Below are 26,032 nucleotides of genomic sequence, written 5' to 3'. Positions count from 1 at the left end.
AAAATGAAAAAAGCATATACAGAATGGGAGGAATAGGGCTAAGCAACAGCACATGTGAAAAAGACTTGGGTATTCTAATAGATCACACCCTGAATATGAGTCAACAGTGTGATGCAGCAGCAGCAAAAAAGGCAAATGCAATTCTAGGATGTATTAACAGAAGCATACAGTCTAGATCACGTGAAGTCATTATTGCCCTCTACTCCTCTTTGGTCAGACCTCACCTGGAATACTGTGTCCAGTTTTGGGTGCCACATTTTAAAAAAGACATCAACAGGATTTGGGACTCGTTGAAATATTCCTCTCAGCTAATCTCACCATTTTTACCCCTCGCCCCCCCTTTGGGGCAATCTCCAGTTTCCCCCAGGTATGGAATCCCTTAGGAACTTTCGTTTATGGGTAGCTGCAGGGATAACCAGAGTCCACCATCTTTTTAACGTTGACGGGATTATTCCATTCTCGGTCCTGAGTGAAAAATATAATTTCCGCCCTGGAGAGGTATTTCGCTATCTACATCTTAAAAACTTTGTCAACTCATTACTAAAAAATTCTACTCCTCCCTACTCCTTTACTCCCTTCGAACAAAAATGCCATCAAAATCCACATGCTCCAGGTACTATATCTCTCGTCTACTCACATATCAACTCCTCCTCTCATAGGCGCTGCTTAAAATACACTTCTCGCTGGGAGTCCGACATTGGTTCCACCTTGACAGATTCGGAGTGGTCCCAAATTTGGTCCTCTTCTACTGGAGGAATATTAAATACCCTTATGCTGGAAGCTAACTATAAGGTGTTAACCCGATGGTACCTGACCCCAGCCAGAGTGGCTAAGGCAGTCATCAACTACTCTCCAAATTGCTTTAGAAGGTGCAACTCCACAGGAGATATGTTCCAAACACGGTGGCTATGCCCGACCGTGCGTAGATTTTGGATCAGAATCTACCATTTGGTTTCCTCTATAACAAATATAAACCTTAAAAAAAAACCTTGGGAAGCCTTACTCAACAAACGCATCCCCAACATCCCTAAACACACTAAAACCCTCATTGCATTCATATTCCTGGCAGCCAAACAAACCATAGCTTTGGCATGGAAAAAAACAAATTTAGATTTATCTGCGGTTAAAACACGCCTTTCTTGGTATATGATCAACGAAAAGTTATCTGCCATACTTACAGATAATGTCGGTAAGTTTGAGAAAATATGGCTTCCCTGGGCGGAGTACGCCAATCACACCCCCTTCGCCACACCTGTATTTCATCTAACCAACCCAGATCCCCCTGATTCTGATTGAATCATTAACGATAATTGGACACAACATACCCCCCTCCTCGGGCTTCCCCCCTCCTCCCTTCCCTTGCCTCCTACCCTGTTGTTAGTTTGTCTGTTTGTCAACCGTTTATATGCTCTCTTATGCATATTGCAAATACAGCTCTGTATTGAGATTTGCTATCACCTTATTTGTAAAATGTAAACTTTCAATAAAAATTTATTGTTCAAAAAAAAAAAAAAGCCATCAACAAACTGGAGCAAGATCAGAAAAGAGCGACCAGAATGGTGACCGGTCTGCCATCCCTGTCTTATGAGGAAAGGTTGCAGGATCTGGGAATGTTTAGCTTGTAGAAGAGAAGGCGGAGAGGAGACTTAATAGCTGTCTACAAATATCTCAAGGGCTGTCACATTGTAGAAGGATCATCTTTATTCTCATTTGCACAAGGAAAGACTAGAAGCAATGGGATGAAACTGAATGGGAGGAGACACAGATTAGATATTAGAAAAAACTTTTTGACAGAGTGGAACAGGCTGCCACGAGAAGTGGTGAGTTCTCCTCCAATGGAAGTCTTCAAACAGAGGTTGGACAGACATCTGTCTGGGATGATTTAGCGAATCCTGCTTTGAGCAGGGGGTTGGACTAGATGGCCCAGGAGGTCCCTTCCAACTCTACCATTCTATGAATCTATGATTCTATAACATGGCATCCGCACAGCTCAGCAGTCATCAGTGGAGTTCAAGGATAGTTTATAGGGAGCTTGTCATGTAAAATAACGCTATTAATCTGCAGACCCCCGCGGCCGGGAGGAAACAAACTTTATTACCCTCGGCAGCGTTCAGCTTCCAGTCATAGGGGCGGCGCTGGCGCAGTTCAGTCACCGCTGTGTGTAGAGAACAGCGGCTGTAACCGTGACCCCGCACTGACTGACAGCACGATCAGCATTAGAGCCGGCTGTCAGTCAGTGTCAGGGGTGCAGTTACAGTCGCCGCTCTCTATACACACAGCAGAGACTGAAGCCGTGCCAGCGCCGCCCCTATGACTGAAAACTAAACTCTGCCATGGAATATAAAGTTAATTTCATCCCGGTGCCAGCGCCGAACGGTGTCACAATGGTATTAACTTGCAGATGCACCCTATATCTGCAGGATAATGGCATTATTTTACATGACAGGTTCCCTTTAAGATCTTCAAGGCGCCTCAAGGAAGGTCCCAGGAGAGGATCCCACCTTAGCACATGGGCTGTGGTCGTCTTCATAAGACAATCCCTTTAAAATCAAAGCTGTAATAGAGATGTAATTGAGTCCTAAAATCACCCTCACCCTGTGCCAACCTGTGGGTTACAATATAACTAGCCCAACAAACCCTCACTCTGTGTGGTCACTTTTAGGCTTCTTTTACATATATCGTGTTTTTGCGGCCTCAATAGATTTGTATGGGGCCGCAAAATCGGCCCGCCAAAATTCCACGGTGTGCCGTACGCCCATGAGGGCTGTATTTGCAGCAGTGAAAAAAAATAGAGCCTTCTCGATCTTTTTCACGGCGTACGGACACAGCCCCCATTTAAAATCAATGGGGCCGCAAAAACAAACAGAAGTTTTTTTTTTTCTAATACTTCTTCCTTAGTATTGGAAAACTGAAAAACGGCGATCCGTAAGTTTTTTACGGTCCGTTATTGCGGCAGACCGCCTTTTTTGTGGCGATACGGCCCGCAAAAAATCCGGTAAGTATAAAAGAAGACTTGAAGACATTTATCAGAGCCATGTTCTGCAGTCCTGACATCTCAAAAAAAAACAAAAAACCCTAAAAAAAAGACACCCCTCCAAACCGCCACCACTAACTAGTCTGCTCCTCTTTTTTTTCCAAAGGTGTCCTTTATAGCCCAAATACAATGTATATTGTGAGGCAGTGACCTGTGTTACAGGTAGCGGTTGCAGTGTGATCTCCCCAGGATGCACACGGAGGCGTATTGAGGCCATGGGGGACCATTGCAGTCACAGGTGTAGCTGTGATTTCAATTGGAAAGCAGTGACCGATGTCACAAGTAGGGGTCGCTGTTTGTTCTCCCCAGGAGGTGTATGGAGGCCATAGGAGTGCATGGCAGTCACAGGTGTAGCTGCGAGTGCACTGCAGACTAAAATAATAAAAGTGAGTGCTAGTCTTGGACAGGTTGGTGTCCATGGCAGATGTAGGGAAAACCAGCCATGGGGAGGTTGTGTTGTGAAACAGACTGCAGGATGATAGTCATGCAGGCCGTGTCATTTTCTAGTGCATGCGCGGTCTGCCCGTTTTCTAGCTGATATTCTAGCGCATGCAAGGTCTGCCCCCGTTTTCTAGCGCATGCGCGCTCTGCACCCAGCCTCTAGCGCACGCACGGCATGCAGCCATCTTCACCGCATTGGTGTTCCCTTTATTCAAAATGTCAATCTGCCAGAATTAGAAATTAGGATGCAGCGATCTTGACTCCTTGCAATGGTCTCCATTTCCTTGCCTCCATAGTCCTCATTAGCCTCCTGGACGCACGGGCAATAGAGTTTGTTTTTTTTAATCACAATGCAGCGTCTCCCTGGACTACAAATCAGAACCGTTTGGTACTAATGTTATTTTTTGGCAGTAAAACCCTGGTAAGAGATTCCTGGAGCATTTACCTAGCAGCATGTTCTCTGACATGAGCTTTTCCTTGGTCTCCTGGAACTCGTGCCTCATCTGCCCCAGCTGCGTCTCGTAGGCGGCCTTCTCGGATTCCTTGGCCTGCTGCAGCCCGGACAACTGGTCGTTGAGGTCAGCAACTTCATCCACACGCTGGTTCAGCATGCGTTTCAGAAATGACACAATCTCCTTCTTATCGCTCGTTAGCTGCTCAAACTGCGCCTGGTAGAAGGTCTCCTTGGCGGAAATTTCATCCCATTTCTTTTGATATCTAATGGGGGGAGCATGGAGAAAGTAAGTAACGTGGTCACCGCAGCGATGTAGATGTGTGGCCAGTAGTGATGAGCGAGTATACTCGTTGCTCGGGTTTTCCCTCAGCCTCAGAGTTTCCAATCACAGCCATGTGGCTTCAGAGGATGGGGGTCCCCAGTCTAGAAATTATTGGAGTCCCCCAGCGATTCAACATCACCGATCTAGTGGCTAGGTGATATTTTTGGCTTGAAGGCCCCTTTAAGGGCTCATACTCACTTGCGAGAGACTCGCATTATTCTCGTGCGAGTCTCTCGCATGAAAACCTGGCACAGCCGCCAGCACTGGGCCCGGAGCGTGCGGTTGCATAGAAATACATGTAGCCGCACGCTCCGGTCCTAGTGCCGGCGGCTGTGCCAGGTTTTCATGCGAGAGACTCGCACGAGAATAATGCGAGTCTCTCGCAAGTGAGTATGAGCCCTGGCCCCTAACTCTTTCCATACATGTATGTAGCGGGATCAGGAGCTCCGTACATGGCGGGAGCCAGCTGTCTTCTACAGCCAGCACCCGCCTCTCTGCAGCGACCAGAGCACGCTCCAAACGCTGATCTGATTTTTAACTACTGAATTGTTGCTGTTAATTTCCTTATTTAAGTGGTGCGATCCTGGTGGTGCGTGCCGATCCAGGCCCCCCATCTGCCCCCTAGCCCTCGATGCAATCATGGGGTGCCACCTTGGTCCTCCTGTGAAATCCAGACTGTGATTGGTGCTGTATACTGCAGTATTGCAGAGGTGTGTACAGCAGAAGCGATCAGATGATCACAGGTTCGTAGATGGACTAAAAATTAAAAAGGAAAAATGTAAAAAAGGATTGCAAAATATAAAAAATATTAACAATAAAAAGCTCGGATTATCCCACTTTTTCTCCCTTAAAAAAATAAATAAAATAAAATGTGGTGCTGCCGCGTTCATAAGGGTCGCATCTAGCAATATATATATAAAAAAGACGTCTCATTGTCATTGATGTGCCGCTTCTGTCACCCATCGATCCAATAAAAAGTGATTATTGTGTTCCTCAAATTGGTATCAATAATGACAGCAGATCGCCACGCAAAAAACAATCCCTCACAGGACCCCATTTACTGACTACTAAAAAGTTACCGGTCTGGGAAAATAACAAATCTTTTTTTTTGCAAAGTTTAGAATTTTTTTAACCACTAAGATATAGAAAAAGAAACCCTGTACAAGTTCAGTGTGGCCGTAATCGCCCCGTCCCAGAGAATCGCGTTACCGGGGAATTATTACAGTACAATGAATGGCGAAAAGAACCTTACCAAGAAAAAACCAATGGGGAACCGAGGAGGGATTGTTCACCCATTTACCGCACTTGGGATTTTTTCTCTTTTGTCCCATACATCATGCGGTGAAATAAATGGTGTCCTGCAAAAATCACGTCCTAGACGGCTATGGGGATGGGAAAATAAAGAACGCTATGGCTCTGGGAAGACCAGAAAAGGAAGGGGTTAATGCTTTCTTTGGTCTTTTATAAATAAGGTTATATGAGAGAAGTGCAGTAACTTTATTTATAAAGAGTCCTAGGTACTGACAGATTGAATCGGGTCACTGCTGATGCAGAACCTCTTGACTAGTTGCATTAACAGTCTGCAGTGCTGGGAGTTGTAGTACTACAAGAAGCCACAGTTACCGGTCCACTCGGCCCTCCAGGTCCTGGATCTGCAGCTGGTAGTACTCCTTGCTCCCCTCAGACACCGGCTCCGGTTTGCTCGTCTCCGGCAGAGTCTTCTTCTTACCGGCGGAGCTTTCCGTTCCCTTTTTCTTCTTGGGCGGCATCTTGCTTCTCCTGATGTCACAGAGTGTAGCGTCCTGTTACCTAGCAACCAAAGACCTGTCCGCCGGAGAGCCAGCAAAACCACGCCTACTATGACTCACGCGAGTGGGCGTGTCCACTCAGCTGGGCGGGGTTTCAGGCACTGCATTGCCAGGCTGGCAGCGAACACAGGCGTGCTTACCCAGTGGCGGATTATCACGAGGTCAAGCTGGGCGGTAGCCCAGGGCCCAGTGGTGTGGGGGGGGGCACCAGCCCAGGGTACATTGCCCCATTATAATCCGCCACTGAGCAGCCGTGACACACACAGGGGCAACTGCAGCAGCCGGCACACAGCTCCGCTGCATCTCACACGTGCACCGTGCAGAGCTCCGTAATTACCTAGTACTGCAGAACGCCTATACCGACTGCCTGGCTCCTCCCAGTCATGTGACTGATCACATGCCGCTGACAGCAGGGAAGGTCCTGTTCCCTTGTAGCATGCTGCGTTGTTCTGCGGGCTGATGGCTGCAGTGATCAGTCAGGGGGTCAGTGGATGATGTATCGGGGGTCCCCTCTCCTCACACCAGCAGTATGGGTCCATGAGGAGCTGTGACCTGCTGCAGGAGCCGCCGCAGAGGGGCAGCGGTGCCTCCTGATGCCTCCAATCCACGTGTACCACTCAGTCATCAGCACACCAGAGAGAGCTTCTATCCCCATAAAATGCAATATAGTACCATGGTAAAAGATGCAACGTGTGTGTGGCTTAGGCCTCTTTCACACATCAGGTTTTCGCCGTCAGGCGCGATCCGGCGCTTTTGACAGAAACCGGATCCGGCGAAATGCAATGCCGGATCCGGTTTCCCCCCCATTGACTTGCATTTGCGCCGGATCGCGCCGGATGGCCATGCGTTTCATCCGGTTTTCGCCGGATCCGGCAATGTGTCGCGATCCGGCGTCTGGAAAAAACGTCTACTGTAACGTTTTTTGTCTCCGGCGAAAAAGCCGGACACGCCGGATCCGGCGCGTCCGGCTTTTTCACACAATGAAAGCCTATGAGCGCCGCAATGCGCCGGATCCGGCGAAAGCCTGATCCGGCGGCCGGATCCGGTTTTTTGGTCTGAGCATGCTCAGTAGCTCTGCCCACTACAACCTGTCAAAGTAGGGCTGTAGGAACATGCTATATCTAGTTTTCCAGTAGCCAATCCCGTTCGGAAGGCCACAAGGGTCAATTTTAAAAACCGGATCCGGCGTAATCCGTCGAAAAACGGATAGAAAAACGGATGAACCGGATGAGACGGATCCGGTTTTGTCTGTCAAGAAAAAGACGGATCCGGCAGAAAACCGGATCCGTCACATCCGGTTTTACTAAACATTTGCCGGATCCGGCGTTCCGGCACGACGCCGGATCGCGCCTGACGCCGAAAACCTGATGTGTGAAAGTAGCCTTACACAACCATCACTAATATGTGTCACCTCAGGGAACCAGCACAAGTGTTACACAAAATGCAGTGTCTCAGTGGAACTGTAGGCAATCCCATGCATGTTGTGTAACACTTGTGCTGGTTCCCTGAGGTGACACATATTAGTGATGGTTGTGTAAGCTGCCCACATGCTGCATCATTGTCCACTGGTTTTTATTAACTAATGTTTCCATGGTGATTACTAGATGCACTTTTCTTGCCCTGTTTATACAATGAAGTTATTTGCATAATTGAGATTAGGGAATTTTTTACCTTGGTACTATAATTTTATGGGGATAGAAGCTCTGTCTGGTGTTCTGATGACTGAATATAGAGAGTATCTCATTGTTCTAAATATGTTCTCTGTGTTGGTCCAGAATCCTGGCCATGTTCTCACGTGTACCACTCATACTGCAGCCTCAGAATTCCTGATATTTCCATCAATGGGACGAGACCACCCTGGACAGGCAGCTCACAGACAGCCCTACTGCCTGACCGTGGGGCCTTTCTTCTCCGCCGGGGGCCATTTTGTTCTATGGCGGAAATAAAGTTTATCTTTTAATAACAATATAATTATAAACTGTCATTTGTGTCCACCATGGTGGAAGTATTGATGATACAGTATTTTTCTGCCATGATGGATGCAGGTTTGCTTTTTTTCTTCGTACTGACGCCATATTGTTGTACGGCGGAAGAGTGAGCGGGAGGCGCCATATTGCCTGTCTTGTAGCACGGAAAGCAGAGAGTCTGGGCGGGGAGCGGCTGCCTGTCACTGACGGACGTCGAGAAGCAGCTTCATCCTTCCGTGAGGTGAATCATTTCAGAGCCACAATGATGCTGCTGGAGGTGAACAACCGCATCATCGAGGACACCCTCAGCCTCAAGTTGGAGAACTCGGGGTCTGGGGCTGGAGGGGCCCCTGCAGTGTGGGACCAGGTGCTGTTGTAACAAACCCCCAGCAGTGACCCCATTTGTCACCATTATATCTGCTCAGTGCTAGCGTCACCCCATCTGTCACCGTTATATCTGCTCAGTGGTGACGTCACCCATCTGTCACCGTTATATCTGCTCAGTGGTGACGTCACCCGTTATGTCTGCTCACTGGTCACGTCACCCGTTATGTCTGCTCAGTGGTGACATCACCCCATCTGTCACCGTTATATCTGCTCAGTGGTGACGTCACCCATTATATCTGCTCAGTGGTGACGTCACCCATCTGTCACCGTTATATCTGCTCAGTGGTGACATCACCCCATCTGTCACCGTTATATCTGCTCAGTGGTGACGTCACCCATTATATCTGCTCAGTGGTGACGTCACCCATCTGTCACCGTTATATCTGCTCAGTGGTGACGTCACCCCATTTGTCACCCGTTATATCTGCTCAGTGCTAGCGTCACCCCATCTGTCACCGTTATATCTGCTCAGTGGTGACGTCACCCATCTGTCACCCCCGTTATATCTGCTCAGTGCTAGCGTCACCCCATCTGTCACCGTTATATCTGCTCAGTGGTGACGTCACCCTGTCACCGCTATATCTTTGCGGTGGTGACGTCACCCCATCTGTCACCGTTATATCTGCTCAGTGGTGACGTCACCCCATCTGTCACCGCTATATCTTTGCGTTGGTGACGTCACCCCATCTGTCACCCGTTATATCTGCTCAGTGCTAGCGTCACCCCATCTGTCACCCTTATATCTGCTCAGTGGTGACGTCACCCCATCTGTCACCGTTATATCTGCTCAGTGGTGACGTCACCCTATCTGTCACCGCTATATCTTTGCGGTGGTGACGTCACCCCATCTGTCACCGTTATATCTGCTCAGTGGTGACGTCACCCCATCTGTCACCGCTATATCTTTGCGTTGGTGACTTCACCCCATCTGTCACCCGTTATATCTGCTCAGTGCTAGCGTCACCCCAGCTGTCACCCTTATATCTGCTCAGTGGTGACGTCACCCCATCTGTCACCCGTTATATCTGCTCAGTGGTTATGTCACCCATCTGTCACCCGTTATATCTGCTCAGTGGTGATGTCACCCATCTGTCACCCGTTCTATCTACTCAGTGGTGACATCACCCCATCTGTCACCGTTATATCTGCTCGGTGGTGACATCATCCATCTGTTACTGTTATATATGCTCAGTGGTGACATCACCCCATCTGTCTGTTATATCTGCTCAGTGGTGACGACCCCATCTGTCACCGTTATATCTGCTCAGTGTTGACGTCCCCATCAGTCACCGTTATATCTGCTCATTGGTGACGTTCCCATCTGTCACCCATTATATCTGCTCAGTGGTGATGTTCCCATCTGTCACCGTTATATCTGCTCAGTGGTGACATCACCCATCTGTCACCATTATATCTGCTCAGTGCTGATGTCACCCCATCTGTCACCCATTATGTCTGCTCAGTGGTGACGTCACCCCATCTGTCACCCATTATGTCTGCTCAGTGGTGACGTCACCCCATCTGTCACCCGTTATGTCTGCTCAGTGGTGACATCACCCATCTGACACCCGTTATATCTGCTCAGTGCTGATGTCACCCCATCTGTCACCCATTATGTCTGCTCAGTGGTGAAGTCACCGATCTGTCACCTGTTATATCTGCTCAGTGGTGACATCACCCCATCTGTCACCGTTATATCTGCTCAGTGGTGACGTCACCCATCTGTCACCGTTACATATGCTCGGAGGTGACATCACCCCATCTGTTACCTGTTATGTCTGCTCAGTGGTCATGTCACCCATTATATCAGCTCAGTGGTGACGTCACCCATCTGTCACCATTTTATTTGCTCGGTGGTGACATCACCCATCTGTCACCCGTTATGTCTACTCAGTGGTCACGTCACCCATCTGTCACTTGTTATGTCTGCTCAGTGGTGACGTCACCCCATCTGTCACGTTATACCTGCTCAGTGGTGACGTCACTCATCTGTCGCCGTTATATCTGTTCAGTGGTGACATCACCCATCTGACACCCATTATATCTGCTCAGTGCTGATGTCACCCCATCTGTCACCCGTTATATGTGTTCAGTGGTGACGTCACCCATCTGTCACCCGTTGTATCTGCTCACTGGAGATGTCACCCGTTATATCTGCTTAGTGGTGACGTCACCCCATCTGTCACCCGTTATGTCTGCTCAGTGGTCACGTCACCCATCTGTCACCGTTACATCTGCTCAGTGGTGACATCAACCCATCTGTCACCGTTACATCTGCTCAGTGGCGACTTCACCCCATCTGTCACCGTTATATCTGCTCAGTGGTGACATCACCCATCTGTCACCCGTTATGTCTGCTCAGTGGTCACGTCACCCATCTGTCAACCGTTATATCTGCTCAGTGGTGACATCACCCATCCGTCACCGCTATATCTGCTCGGCGGTGACATCACCCCATCTGTTTCCTGTTATGTCTGCTCAGTGGTCATGTCACCCGCTATATCTGCTCAGTGGTGACGTCACCCATCTGTCACCATTTTATTTGCTCGGTGGTGACATCACCCATCTGTCACCCGTTATGTCTACTCAGTGGTCACGTCACCCATCTGTCACCTGTTATGTCTGCTCAGTGGTGACGTCACCCCATCTGTCACGTTATACCTGCTCAGTGGTGACGTCACTCATCTGTCACGTTATACCTGCTCAGTGGTGACGTCACTCATCTGTCACGATTATATCTGTGACCAATAAACCATGATGGTTCCTATTCAATGACAACAAGCAGAGGAACAGATGGAAAAATGTCATTCTTTTTAATATCTTGTACCAAAAGGATTTATTTAGCCATTGACCACGAAAACCTGCATCCGTTTAAGTGAAATTGCAGCAGGACCGTGATATTATGCAACTTGAAAAACAGATGGTTATTTTTATTCTTCCAAAAACAATGCCCCTGCTGTTCACAGGTCGTGTCTGGTATTGCAGCTGATCTCTATTTACGGCAATGGTGCTGAGCTGCAATACCGGACATGACCTGTGGTCAGAGATGGCGCTGTTTCTGGTCTAAAGCAACTATGAGGTTTTTTTTTCATGCATGCATTTTTATACTGTCTGATTACTGCAATATTGAGCAGAACTACCTCCAGCTCTGGTTTCTGGGATTCTCGGTGAATGACAGGCCTCTTGTTATACAGAGCAGCATGACCGCCCTGCATGGTGTCCCCAATTAGTAAGCCTTATCCCTTCTGCACATGCCGTGTGTTCTGTCCCCACATGAGGCGAATGGAGGTGTAGCTGATTGGGGCTGGGAGAGATTCCTCCCTTCCGTTTCCTCAATGCAGAGCAGACAGGACCATATGCTGTTCAGTGTCCGGAGAGATGATACACACAAGGGATTGTGAAGTCCATACTTGACAGGAGAAGCAATGAAACCTTGTGCCCTCCTGCCACTGGTCTCTATGCGGCCTGAGCAAGTGTTCAGAGTATATGGCGTTGCTGGTCCCTTGATTCTAAAGGCTTCAAAGAACTTAGGTCCAGCTAGGGATCGATTGCTCTGATCATCAATGATGGCATACATTTTTACTGCCTTCTCTGGTTGCCCTTCTGGATAAACTCTGATTAGGCATATCCTGGCACAGCATTTATCACTTTGGCTCTCCCCACATACCTCTGAGCATGAGCAGGAGACAGCCGTGGTAGAATTGGCGTTATTCTGTGGCTCCCCGTCATGGCTTGTAGCCGGACTAGAGGTAACTGCGACTGCTGGATCGCTGGTTGCTGAGGTTGGATGCAAAGCTGATGGGTGTTTGTCACCATGACACTCTTCACACTTAATGGCAGATTTACAGTCCTTGGCCATGTGTTCTAATGAGGTGCAGCACTTGAAACATACCCCAAGTTCGCTGAGGATTTTCTTGCGCTCCTGCATGGTTTTGGACCTGAAGCCTCTACATTTGTTCAACGAGTGTGGTTTCTTGTGAATGGGACACTCACGATTGAAAGACGTATCTCTCGACGGAATAGTGTACTGGTTATCGGAGGGTACCGCAGGTGGTGGCAGGTTAGTCTTTCTGACACTTACACTATTTCTCAAGTCCTTGCGTCCATGTGAGACGCTTTCATACCTTGATGACGGTGTTGCTGGAGCTGTAGTGTTAGACTCCAGGAAGTCTAGGCTAGGGTCGTTCCTTATTTGGGCCTGTTCGTTGACAAACTTGGAGAACTGATTGAACGGAGGAAAGGTGACATCATGTGACCTTTTGTACCTGGAAACGCATACTGCCCACTTCTCTTGCAGACTATGTGGCAGCTTTGAGATGATTGGGTTCACCCCATGGGCGGTGTCTAGGTAGCATAATCCAGACAGACGAGGGTCTCTTTTTGCGAGTTCCAGCTCCATAAGCAGATCGCTTACGTCCAGAAGCTTGTGGGCTTCCTTAAGGTTAATCCTTGGAACGTTCTGCAGTCTCTTGAATAGGGACTCTTCTATGGCATCAGCGCTGCCATAGGTTCTTTCGAGTCTCAGCCAGGCAGCAGCGAGACCTGCTTCAGCTTGCCCCACGTAGATGGTCTGAAGACTCTTGATACGGTTTGTGGAGTTAGGACCCAACCATTTTACCATGAGGTCGAGCTCCTGTTCTGCGGATAGGTTGAGGTCAGCAATGGTGGCCTTGAAGGTTGCTTTCCAGGCTCTGTAGTTCTCTGCACAGTCGTCAAACCTTGAGAGGCTGGTGCTGATTAGATCTTTGCTCACCATACACCAGGCAAACTCGGACATGTCTGATCCTTCACTCCTTGTTACCGTGTTAGCTTGTGTGCCCCTCGGGCGTATAAGCTGTGTGGCGTGGACGGGTGAATTGTTCCCGGGTAGAATGATGTTGCTGCAGGGTTGAGCTGTGGTTTAACCTCTGGAGATTTCGATGACTAGGCTTGAACTTGTTAGGAGTGGCAGAAGGCACTAAATATAAATAAAGTGCGTTCGCCACTCGGGGTCCACCGTGCAGTAGATGTTAAAACCGCTGCTAGGTGAAGGCAGAGCAATCTGGCGGTAGTGTGCACAGGGTTAGATATCACCCAGGTGCACTTAAGCAATCTCTGTTGAATTCACAGAGCTGCTATTACAAATGATAAATGTAACAACGCTGAGCCTGTTAGAGACACAGGGACTCAGCGGCACACAAGCGGTAAGTGGTCACCGGAGTAGTTATAAATGACGGCACTACATCCGTCTAGACCTACCGTAATTACTTGTGTGAACAGCGTTGCAACCGCGAACGCACACTGAAGCTGCTACAGCAGCGCGGCGTGGAGAATGCCGCAGGGTAACACCGCAGTAACGCAGGCGCGATGTAGACGCTAGCAGGTGTGCTTGTGGAGCAGTGGCGTGCTGGCGCTAATACTGGCTATAACTCATTCCCTCACACAGACGTAATATCATAGGAATGGGGTTTCAAATGAGTCATTCACCAGATCATACTTCCATCAACATACACACAGCAGCAAGTATGACTATACTAGCGCATGGCGGAATAGCCATGCGCACTTTTTATAGCAAATGGGACCTTCCGGAAGTCTCCAGAACTCTGAGCTGAACTAATGGGAATAGGAGCAGGACCTGAGCACCTGACTCCCGAACACCAATGGGGACCCGTTCCACGAGCATGCTCAGAAGATGGAAAGAAGGACTTAGCCTCCAAAGAGAGTTGCTGCAAGGCAATCTCCTCTGCAATATCTTCTGCAGTAGACAATGAGCAGGAGACTGCAGAATGTGAGGGTCTAGATTCCTGCATAGTACGGGCAGAAATCTGACTCCTAACATTACCCTCCTCCTAGGGCCCCTCCTCCCTGAGCCTTCCGACCCACCAACCTGTGCCCAACTGTGGCATAGGTCTCACACTCGTCCGAAGATGAGCCTGGTGTCCTGGTAGGTGACACAGACAACCGGGACACACGGAAGGCGTTAGGGGAAGCAAGATCACCAGATTTCAAAAGGGACAACCGGGAGACGATGGGAGCCGGAGTTACAGTGGAACACTGTCGTGTGTCGGCGATCGTCGCCACACTCCATCTGGGAAGGCTATCCCGAGCACATGAGGTGCATGCCCGAATAAATTTTTTTACATCCTGAGCCCTGTGCGGCCACCAATACGACCCAGCCAGAAGTTTCGTGGTCTGCATATAGCCACTATGGCCATCCGCACTGGACGCGTGCGCCCAGGCGAGAATCTTAGGCCTAAGGCGAGAAAGAACAAAGGTCTCGCCGACCGACACAGACTCTGACCATTGCGGAACGCTGTCATCCTGAGAAGCAGCGTGTAGACGGTGACAACCGCAAATGGGATCTTGAGCCGGGCGTGTCTCAAAAATGGCGCGAGACACCTCCATGGGCTCTGGGGATAGAACCTCTGGCTCGGGCAGCTCTAGAGGCTCAAAAAAATTGGGAGCCGGAGTAACTCTCCGTTTGGAGTGAGCACTCTCCATACCGCGCTCCGAAAAACGGAGGTCAATACGGGTAGAAATGGAAATTAACTCCTCCAAACTGGCAGGAATCTCTCTAGTAGAGAGAGCATCCTTTACGTGCTCGGCTAAACCGCTCCAAAAAACAGGGATAAGGTCCTTATCGGACCACTCCAGCTCGGACACCAGTGTCCGAAAACGGACGGCGTACTAGCTAACCGAGAGGGATCCCTGGGTTAGAGCAATCAGCTGCAGAGAGGTGTCGTGTGTGACCCGTGGACCGAGGAAGACCTGCTTGATGGCTGTTAGCAGGTGAGCTGCGGTCCGAATCTCGGGGTCACCACGCTCCTATAAAGGTGTAGCCCATTCCAACGCCTTGCCCGACAGTAGGGAAAGAATAAATGCCACTTTGGCCCGTTACATAGGGAACTGCTCAGCCAGCAGCTCCAGCTGGATTGAGCACTGGCTGATGAAACCTCTACAGGAGGCATCATCACCGGAAAATTTATCGGGCAACGGGAGGCGGGTAACTGTCGGTGCGAGGGAGGACATGGACATGCGACCAACCGCATCTGTGAGTGCATTTACAGCAGCTTCAGTGGACTGCGCAGCAGAGAGAGCCCTCTCAAGAGTGGCCAAGTGACCCTCTAGCTGGCGAATGCACTGTAAGAGTTGCTGCTGTTCTGCCATCACTAGCCAGACCCTGGCGCTAGTATAATGTCAGGAGTGGCGGAAGGCACTAAATAAAAAATATAAATAAAGTGCGTTCGCCACTCGGGGTCCACCGTGCAGTAGATGTTAAAGCCGCTGCTAGGTGAGGGAAGAGCAATCTGGCGGTAGTGTGCACAGGGTTAGATATCACCCAGGTGCACTTAAGCAATCTCTGTTGAATTCACAGAGCTGCTATTACAAATGATAAATGTAACAACGCTGAACCTGTTAGAGACACAGGGACTCAGCGGCACACAAGCGGTAAGTGGTCACCGGAGTAGTTATAAATGACGGCACTACATCCATCTAGACCTACCGTAATTACTTGTGTGAACAGCGTTGCAACTGCGAACGCACACTGAAGCTGCTACAGCAGCGCGGCGTGGAGAATGCCGCAGAGTAACACCGCAGTAACGCAGGCGCGATGTAGACGCTAGCAGGTGTGCTTGTGGAGCAATGGCGTGCTGGCGCTAATACTGGCTATAACTCATTCCTTCACACAGACGTAATATCATAGGAATGGGGTTTCAAATGAGTCATTCACCAGATCATACATCCATCAACATACACACAGCAGCAAGTATGACTATACTAGCGCATGGCGGAACAGCCATGCGCACTTTTTAGGGTGTGCGGATTTTGGAGAGAAAACCGCAGGTACATCCGCAGGACAAAAGTCCTGCGGTTTATCTGCGGTTTTGCCCTGCGGTTTTACACCTCATAATGGATGAGGTGTAAAACTGCAGCGTTTCTGCACCAAACAATTGACATGCTGTGGATTGTAAACCGCGGAAAAAATCCACAGCATGTGCACTGCGGTTTTTTTTCCATTGAAAATAAAGGTACTGTACAACGCAGCAGAATCTGCTGCGTTTCCGCAGAGCCGGAAACGCAGCAGATTTCACTACGTGTGCACATACCCTTATAGCAAACAGGACCTTCTGGAAGTCTCCAAAACTCTGAGCTGAACCAATGGGAATAAGAGCAGGACCTGAGCACCTGACTCCCGAACACCAATGGGGACTCGTTCCACGAGCATGCTCAGAAGATGGAAAGAAGGACTTAGCCTCCGGAGAGAGTTGCTGCAAGGCAATCTCCTCTGCAATATCTCCTGCAGTAGACAATGAGCAGGAGACTGCAGAATGTGAGGGTCTAGATTCCTGCATAGTAGGGGCAGAAATCTGACTCCTAACAGAACTGTGGAGATGGACTGGAGTGCGTCTTGTGATGATTGTTGATCCTTAGGGGATGCATTATGGCGTAACACTGGCACCGTAAGTTGGGCTGACTTGGACATTTCCACATTGTTCAGTTGAACGTTGCTGGAGAAGGTGTGTGCTGCAGATATCTGTTTCTGCACGTAATCACTGGTACGGACAGCTTGGTCCTTTTCTTCCAGTGGTGGTAGGCAAATCGGGTCGAGGTTTTGATTCAATGCCTGCTCGAGTATTTTAACTTCGGCTAGCGCGATTTCTTGCTCCATTTGTGTTGGAAGAATCCTTGCTTGAGCCTCTGCTTTCTTGGATTCTGCCTGTGCTTCAGCTTTCTTGGATTCTGCCTGTGTTTCAGCTTTGTTGGCTTCTGCCTGTGCTTCAGCTTTCTTGGATTCTGCCTGTGCTTCAGCTTTCTTGGATTCTGCCTGTGCTTCAGCTTTCTTGGATTCTGCCTGTGCTTCAGCTTTCCTGGATTCTGCCTGTGCTTCAGCTTTCCTGGATTCTGCCTGTGCTTCAGCTTTCTTGGCTTCGGCCTCCGCTTCTACTTTCTTGGCTTCGGCCTCCGCTTCTACTTTCTTGGCTTCGGCCTCCGCTTCTACTTTCTTGGCTTCGGCCTCTGCTTTCTTTTCTGTGTAGGAACGTCTAAGTTTGGATCGCTCTGCGTTTAAACGGGCCTCTAGGATTCTATCACTGAGAGTTGAAGTTTTTGAGCAGGATGACTTGTATGACCGAGTAGAGTGCTTGGATGAACCTGACCTGTGAGATATTGATTCTTGAAGATGAGCAATACGGAGCTCCGCTTTATCTATGACGTCTTGCACAGCGGCATTCCTTTTCTCTGTCGGTGGAATCTGCTTTGCTTAACTCTGATGAGGCTTCATCAATATTAGAGTCTTTTAGGTAGGCAACGTACCTTGCGGACAGTCTCGTGTATCTTCCGTGGGCCGTGTCTAGCCGTTTTATAGTGTCCTGTAGACTCGCTGCATCATTTTTGTGGTGCTGAATGCCTGACATGAAGAAGGTGACTCGTTCCCATAGGTTGTCCAGGTTGTCATTGAACTCATCCTTCGTGGAATGGTAGTTCTCGAGGACCTTTAACGGCTTAAGGGAGCGTACTGGTTGTGAGTCTTGGCCTGTTTCTGAAGCTGGCTCTGTTTCCCCCTCTTCATAATGGACAGTATCGGGTTGTATTTGCTCTGTTTCAGCAGTGGGAGACTGCAGGGTCTTTTTTGGCCATTTTGATTTAAGGTGCACTGTCTCTTTAAGAAACTGAACTTTTGAATTGGGGGCTGGAAATCGCAGAGCAGCTTAGTTAAGACGTCCTGACGAGATTCCCAAGCTGATTTTGGAGAATTGTGGGGTTTTGCAGTCCGACAATCTGCAGCAATGTGGAATTATATACAGAGAGTCTCTATGCACAATGCGATCTGGGGTGACGATGCAGACAATTTCTTAGCAGGGCAGGGCTGCAGTATGTGAGCAGGCAGAGCGCAGGCATGTGGATAGGGAAGTAAGGGTAATTCTGGCCGGGCTCAAGGCAGTTTTTCGACTGTTCTGTCGCCACATGAGGCGAATGGAGGTGTATTTGAGTGGGGCTGGGAGAGATTCCTATCTTCCGTTTCCTCAATGCAGAGCAGACAGGACCATTGTTGCTGTTCAGCGTCCAGAGAGATGATACACACCAGGGACTGTGAAGTCCAGACATGTTTATTTGGAAATCTGGACATACAGAGTATGATTGGTAATGCAGTAGGTTCTCCAGACGTGCAGAATGTTAACAACAATGGTGATACAGCAAATTGTGAAGCAAGGTGGAGCAAATCGTGCAGCAAATGTGGTCGAAAAACTGATGCCTTTCACATCTCGGTACAAGTGTGTCTCTCCCGGGTGAGAGTTAAACTAAGAATGGCTGCTAGCAGGAAGAAGAAGGCATGACCTGACCCTGATGTGAAAGGCATGGGCAAGAATTAATTAGCAGCAGAAAAAGGACAGCAGGTGGCAGCAGAGCAAATGCAGGACTACACAGCATGGAAAATAACACAGTCTATGAAACGATATAATCATAACTTAGACGGAACAGCACACTGTGTCTGTAGCCAAGTGTGACTCTGGAGGAATGGAATCGGGCCAGATTTATGATCTGCTTTAATTGGCACATAATTAATGTAAACCATAATGAACGGTTGGCACAGCGGCTCCATTTGCAGCCAGAAACACGCTGCTTCAGCATTTTTTTTTATCTTCAGAACATTTTTACTTTTACGAAAATAAAAATAGAGGCAGATAGTTTTTCTTTCCCCAGAATCAGCGCCACCCTTGTCTATAGGCTGTGACTGGTACTGCAGCTATAACCACAACCCCTCGGAGACGCAGCCAGTTTTGTTTTGTTTCTTCCTCCCCTTCACATATACCTGACATTGCTGTATGAGGGCTTATTTATTGGGCGTCGAGTTGTAGTTATGAATGACGCCATTCATCTTACCATACAATGCGGGATGAAAAGTGGGAAAAAAGTGCTGCCATTTTTTTTTACACTGTTCATTGTACATTAAAAAACATCTGGGACTATGATTCTCCAGGTCGGTAAGATCATAGCAATACCAAACCTAAGGGTTTTCTAATTTTTTTGTATTGAAGTGCTTAAAAAAATTCTGACTTTTGTAAAAAAATATATATTTTTTTTATTTTTTTGGTGCCAGACTCAACTTTTTTTCAATTTTCACATTGATGGAGCTGTGCAAGAGTTTATTGCGAAGTGAGCTATAGTTTTTATTGTAACATTTTGGGGAGCATTAGATGGTTTGATAGCTGTTTTAGTACATTTTTTGGGAGATGGTCATTGAAGGAAAAAACTGTAGTCCTGCATTGCGCGGTGGGCGCTGAAACCACTGTACCAGTTTAGGTGCCACTGTTAGTCAATAACAGCTGCAATCGGAGCTAGCACTGGTCGCTGCTGTTGGAAGCAGGTGCTGGCTGTATAACACAGCTGATACCCACCATGTATGGAGCCATTCTACTTCCTGAGCCCCCCTGTGCCCGCTCCATACACCCCTCATTGCACTATTTGTGATTTTCGGCTTTCCGGGACTAATATTGATTAGTTTTCCTAGGAGACCGACCGCTGCTGCTGGACAACAAAACATGCACTGTGTTTGTAAGCTTGTTTCTACTGAGTTATTTTGAAGCTGGCCAGCAACACTGGAGCGTACGGTTCCCTCCGACCACCACACCACTGCTATGTAGCTTGTAAGCACTGACCTGAAGCTGTGGCGGGATAAGGAGGTAACGACCCACTCCAGTGATCCCAGCCAGCAGGAAAGCAATGCTTGTAAGCATTGTGCATGTTCTGCTATCCAGCAGCAGTGGTCGGTCTCCAAGGCAACGATCTGTAAATAAAAAAAGTGTTGATATCTGAAGAACGGCTGAAAATGTAAATAAGCAGTAAATTGCAAATGTGCTTGTCCGGCAAAATCCATTTATGATGACGGGAAAAACTCCTTTAAATCAGGTGATTGTTGGGGGTGCTGGGAGTCGGACCCTCATTGATCTGAAATTGATGGCCTTACCTAAGGAGAAGTGATCAAGCGTCCCAGAAACCTCTTTAATGTTTGATTTTGGACTTTGCCCTCCAATCACAGCCCTCCAGCTCCCCAATAAGCCAACACGTTCCAACTAAGACAGAAACCGGGATTCTGCACCATAAACTTTATATCACACACGTGAGACGTTACAGGTAACCAGCAACTTCCTACAGAAAGGTATAAATCTGACCGTAACATGATCACCTTACAGTTCAGCATTTACAGAGAAATGATCCTTTTAAGTCCGTGTTCTGCCACCTGTGGCCCTCCAGCTGTCCCAGGGCATGCTGGGAGTGGTAGTTCTGAAATGGCTGGTCGGCCCCAGGTTGCAGATCACTAATATAAGTAATAATTGGTTGTTCCTTTATATTAACCCCTTACTGCCATGTGACGTACTATCCCGTCCATGTGCCCTGGGACTTAATTCCCATGGACGGGATAGTACGTCGTGGTGAGCGCCGCTGATCGCGGCCGGGTGTCAGCTGATTATCACAGCTGACACCAGGCACAATGTGTCAGGGGCAGTCACGGACCGCCCCCGACACGTTAACCCCTTGCACACCGAAATGTGCAGCGCTGCTGCGGGGGGCTCCTTCCCTGCAGGCCCCAGAATCCAAGATGGCGACGGGGACCTTCGGGGGCCTGCAGGGAGCCGGCTTCCTCAGTGCCTGCAAAGCACAGGCACGAGGAAGCCTGCTGCACTGCCTGTGAAAGATCGCTGATCTGTCACAGTGATCCCACCTGGGACAATGTAATAAAGTTAAAAAAAACAAAAAGTGTTAAAATAATTTTAAAAAATCGCCAAATAAATTAGAAAAAAAAAATATTCGCCCAATAAATTAATTTTTTGGAAATAAAAAAAAACAAAACAATAAAAGTACACATATTTAGTATCGCCGCGTCCATAACGACCTGCCCTATAAAACCGTCCCATTAGTTAACTCCTTTAGCGAACCCCTTGAAAAATAAAAATAAAAAACGAAGCAAAAAATAATGATTTATTATCATAACGCGCGATCAAAAAGACGCATATAAATATCCATTTTACCGCTGAAAATGTCCTATTGTCCCACAAAAACGAGCCGCCATACAGCATCATCAGTGAAAAAATAAAAAAGTTATAGCTCGCAGAATAAAGCGATGCAAAAATAATTATTTTTTATATAAAATAGTTTTCATTGCATAAAACCGACAAAATATAAAAAAAAGACCTAAATGAGGTATCGCTGTAACCGTACTGACCCGAAGAATAAAACCGCTTTATCAATTTTACCGCACGCGGAACGGTGTAAACGCACCCCCCCAAAAGAAATTCATGAAACGCTGGTTTTTGTTCATTCTGCGTCCCAAAAATCGGAATAAAAAGTGATCAAAAAATGTGACGTGCCCGAAAATGGTACCAATAAAAACGTCAACTCGTCCCGCAAAAAATAAGACCTCACATGACTCGGTGGGTCAAAATACGGAAAAATTATAGCTCTCAATATGTAGTGATGCAAAAACTATTTTTACAATAAAAAGAGTCTTTTAGCGTGCGACAGCTGCCAAACATAAAAACCGCCATAAATAGTAAATCAAACCCCCCGTTATCACCCCCTTAGTTAGGGAAAAATAATAAAACTAAAAGAAAATGATCTTTTTATTTTCACGCCCGGGCGTTATAAACTTCTGTGAAGCACTTGGGGGTTCAAAGTGCTCACCACACATCTAGATAAGTTCCTTAGGGGGTCTAGTTTCCAAAATGGGGTCACTTGTGGGGAGTTTCAATAGTTTAGGTACATCAGGGGCTCTCCAAACGCACATGACACCCGCAGACCATTCCATCAAAGTCTGCATTCCAAAACGTAACTACTTCCCTTCCGAGCCCCAACGTGTGCCCATGCAGTAGTTTTCTCCCACATATGGGGTATCAGTGCAATCAGGACAAATTGGACAACAACTTTTGGGGTCCAATTTCTCCTGGTACCCTTGGGAAAATAAAAAAATTGGGGACTAATTGATCATGTTTGTGGAAAAAATACGATTTTTTTATTTTCATGCCCGGGCATTATAAACTTCTGTGAAGCCCTTGGGAGGTTCAAAGTGCTCACCACACATCTAGATAAGTTCCTTGGGGGGGTCTAGTTTCCAAAATGGTGTCATTTGTGGGGGGTTTCCACTGTTTAGGTACATCAGGGGCTTTCCAAACGCGACATGGTGTCCGATCTCAATTCCAGCCAAAAACGTCAAATGGCGTTGCTTCCCTTCCGAGCTCTGCCATGCGTCCAAATAGTGGTCTACCCCCCCATATGGGGTATCAGCGTACTCAGGACATATTGCACAAAAACTTTTAGGGTCCTGTTACCCTTGGGAAAATAAAAATTGGGGGTGAAAAGATCATTTTTGTGGAAAAAATGATTTTTTAATTGTACCGCTGTACGTTATAAACGTCTGTGAAGCCCTTGGGGGTTCAAAGTTCTCACCACACATCTAGATAAGTTCCTTGGGGGGTCTAGTTTCCAAAATGGGGTCACTTGTGGGGGGTTTCCACTGTTTAGGTAGATCAGGGGCTCTCCAAACGTGACATGGCGTCCGATCAGAATTCCAGCCAATTTTGCATTGGAAAAGTCAAACGGCGCTCCTTCCCTTCTGAGCTCAGCCATGCGCCGAAACAGTGGTTCCCCCCACATATCAGGTATCAGCGTACTCAGGACAAATTGCACAATAACTTTTCCAGTCCAATTTCTCCTGTTACCCTTGGTAAAATAAAAAAAATTGAACCTGAAGTATTTTTTTTGTGAAAAAAAGTTAAATGTTCATTTTTTTTTTAAATATTCAAACAATTCCTGTGACGCACCTAAAGGGTTAATAAACTTTTTGAATGTGGTTTTGAGGACCTTAAGGGGTGTAGTTTTTAGAATGGTGTCACTTTTGGGTATTATCTATCATATAGACCCCTCAAAGTGGCTTCAAATCTGATGTGGTCTGTAAAAATAAAATGGTGTTGCAAAAATGAGAAATCGCTGGTCAATTTTTAACCCTTATAACTTCCTAACAAAAAAAAATGTTGGTTCCAAAATTGTGCTGATGTAAAGTAAACATGTGGGAAATGTTACTTATCAAGTTTTTTGTGTGCCGTATCTCTGTGATGTAAGGGCATAAAAATTCAAAGTTGGAAAATTGCGAAATTTTCAACATTTTGGCCAAATTTCCGTTTTTTTCACAAATAAACGCACGCTATATGAATGAAATTTTACCACTAACATGAAGTACAATATGTCACGAGAAAACAATGTCAGAATCACCGGGATCCATGGAAGCGTTTCAGAGTTATTACCTGATAAAGGGACAGTGGTCAGAATTGTAAAAAATGGCCCGGTCATTAACGTGCAAACCACCCTCGGGGCTTAAGGGGTTAATATGGGCAATATTGTAGCAATCCTAGATAAAGAACAATCACTCCCAGCAGCTCAGAGATCCTATGTTTTCGGTTCGGAACCCCCTTCCGTGTTATAGAACACCCCCAATAAAGACATCAGTGAGTAGAAGACCATTTCCATCTGTTTGTGGAAAAGCTGGGGTTGACTTGTGTCCTAAAGTGGACAGGACCCCACTCCTCTGAATAACAGATTCATCTTCTCTTAGAACAGAACATTGGATCGTTCCTCCGTTATTCCTCCTGGAAATGTATATATACAGTGCCTACAAGTAGTATTCAACCCCCTGCAGATTTAGCAGGTTTGATAAGATGCAAATAAGTTAGAGCCTTCAAACTTCACACAAGAGCAGGATTTATTAACAGATGCATAAATCTTACAAACCAAAAAGTTATGTTGCTCAGTTAAATTTTAATAAATTTTAAACATAAAAGTGTGGATCAATTATTATTCAACCCCTAGGTTTAATTTTTTGTGGAATAACCCTTGTTTGCAATTACAGCTAATAATCGTCTTTTATAAGACCTGATCAGGCCGGCACAGGTCTCTGGAGTTATCTTGGCCCACTCCTCCATGCAGATCTTCTCCAAGTTATCTAGGTTCTTTGGGTGTCTCATGTGGACTTTAATCTTGAGCTCCTTCCACAAGTTTTCAATTGGGTTAAGGTCAGGAGACTGACTAGGCCACTCCAACACCTTGATTTTTTGCCTCTTGAACCAGGCCTTGGTTTTCTTGTCTGTGTGCTTTGGGTCGTTGTCTTGTTGGAAGATGAAATGACGACCCATCTTAAGATCCTTGATGGAGGAGCGGAGGTTCTTGGCCAAAATCTCCAGGTAGGCCGTGCTATCCATCTTCCCATGGATGCGGACCAGACGGCCAGGCCCCTTGGCTGAGAAACAGCCCCACAGCATGATGCTGCCACCACCATGCTTGACTGTAAGGATGGTATTCTTGGGGTCGTATGCAGTGCCATCCAGTCTCCAAACGTCACGTGTGTGGTTGGCACCAAAGATCTCGATCTTGGTCTCATCAGACCAGAGAACCTTGAACCAGTCTGTCTCAGAGTCCTCCAAGTGATCATGAGCAAACTGTAGACGAGCCTTGACATGACGCTTTGAAAGTAAAGGTACCTTACGGGCTCGTCTGGAATGGAGACCATTGCGGTGGAGTACGTTACTTATGGTATTGACTGAAACCAATGTCCCCACTGCCATGAGATCTTCCCGGAGCTCCTTCCTTGTTGTCCTTGGGTTAGCCTTGACTCTTCGGACAAGCCTGGCCTCGGCACGGGAGGAAACTTTCAAAGGCTGTCCAGGCTGTGGAAGGCTAACAGTAGTTCCATAAGCCTTCCACTTCCGGATGATGCTCCCAACAGTTGAGACAGGTAGGCCCAACTCCTTGGAAAGGGTTTTGTACCCCTTGCCAGCCTTGTGACCCTCCACGATCTTGTCTCTGATGGCCTTGGAATGCTCCTTTGTCTTTCCCATGTTGACCATGTATGAGTGCTGTTAACAAGTTTGGGGAGGGTCTTAAATAGTCAGAAAAGGCTGGAAAAAGAGATAATTAATCCAAACATGTGAAGCTCATTGTTCTTTGTGCCTGAAATACTTCTTAATACTTTAGGGGAACCAAACAGAAATCTGGTGGTTTGAGGGGTTGAATAATAAATGACCCTCTGATTAAACTTTTCACAATTTAAAAAAAAATTAAACAAAGAAATAACATTCTTTTTTGCTGCAGTGCATTTCACACTTCCAGGCTGATCTACAGTCCAAATGTCACAATGCCAAGTTAATTCCCAATGTGTAAACCTGCTAAATCTGCAGGGGGTTGAATACTACTTGTAGGCACTGTATATATATATATTTTTTTAAAATTTACTTTGACACTCTCCAATCAGGAGAAGAACAGAGGACACCCTATGGCAGCTCTTTTAGTCTATATTGGAGTCGTCCAAAAATAAGACCTACTGTAATTATAAAAAAACAGCTCTTTTAATTAATATTGCCCAAATATATTCATAAAAAATGTTCACATCAGATCCCCGAGTTGAAAGCAGAACTAAAAAGTTCTGTAAGTAAGATGCTAAGATGTCCCCCAGCCCGCACCCACATACAATCCGTCTATGTACAGTAATGCTACAGCGAGTCTTGTAAACAGTTCAGTCTGTGCTTCTGACTCCATCTCCTCCTAGGAGGCCTGTGGCCAAAAAAAGGGAAATGATAAAAAAAGTGTGATTGA

At 47.2% G+C, this 26,032-nt stretch overlaps 1 protein-coding gene across 4 annotated transcripts in view; it reads right to left on the bottom strand.

Annotated features, from left to right (window-relative positions):
• CFAP157 (cilia and flagella associated protein 157) overlaps positions 1 to 20,594 on the bottom strand; it is a 31,250-nt gene extending 10,656 nt beyond the window's left edge. For 2 of the 4 annotated variants that reach the window (XM_073541074.1, XM_073541075.1), the window contains exons 1-2: positions 5,875 to 6,312; positions 3,921 to 4,192 (exon numbers count right to left, since the gene is read on the bottom strand). In XM_073541074.1, coding sequence (XP_073397175.1) covers positions 3,921 to 4,192; positions 5,875 to 6,020 — 418 coding nt within the window. In that variant the 5' untranslated portion in view covers positions 6,021 to 6,312. Of the gene's footprint in view, positions 1 to 3,920; positions 4,193 to 5,874; positions 6,313 to 6,396; positions 6,520 to 20,579 lie in introns of those variants that run through there. The other 2 variants (XM_073541077.1, XM_073541076.1) reach the window with 2 other exon arrangements.
• Positions 20,595 to 26,032: the final 5,438 nt, after the last annotated feature.

The sequence above is a fragment of the Dendrobates tinctorius genome, unplaced genomic scaffold, assembly GCF_039654945.1.
Source record: "Dendrobates tinctorius isolate UK_male_01 unplaced genomic scaffold, ASM3965494v1 ptg000120l, whole genome shotgun sequence".
In the NCBI taxonomy this organism is placed as follows: domain Eukaryota; kingdom Metazoa; phylum Chordata; class Amphibia; order Anura; family Dendrobatidae; genus Dendrobates; species Dendrobates tinctorius.
This window is presented reverse-complemented; position numbering and strand designations above follow the sequence as displayed.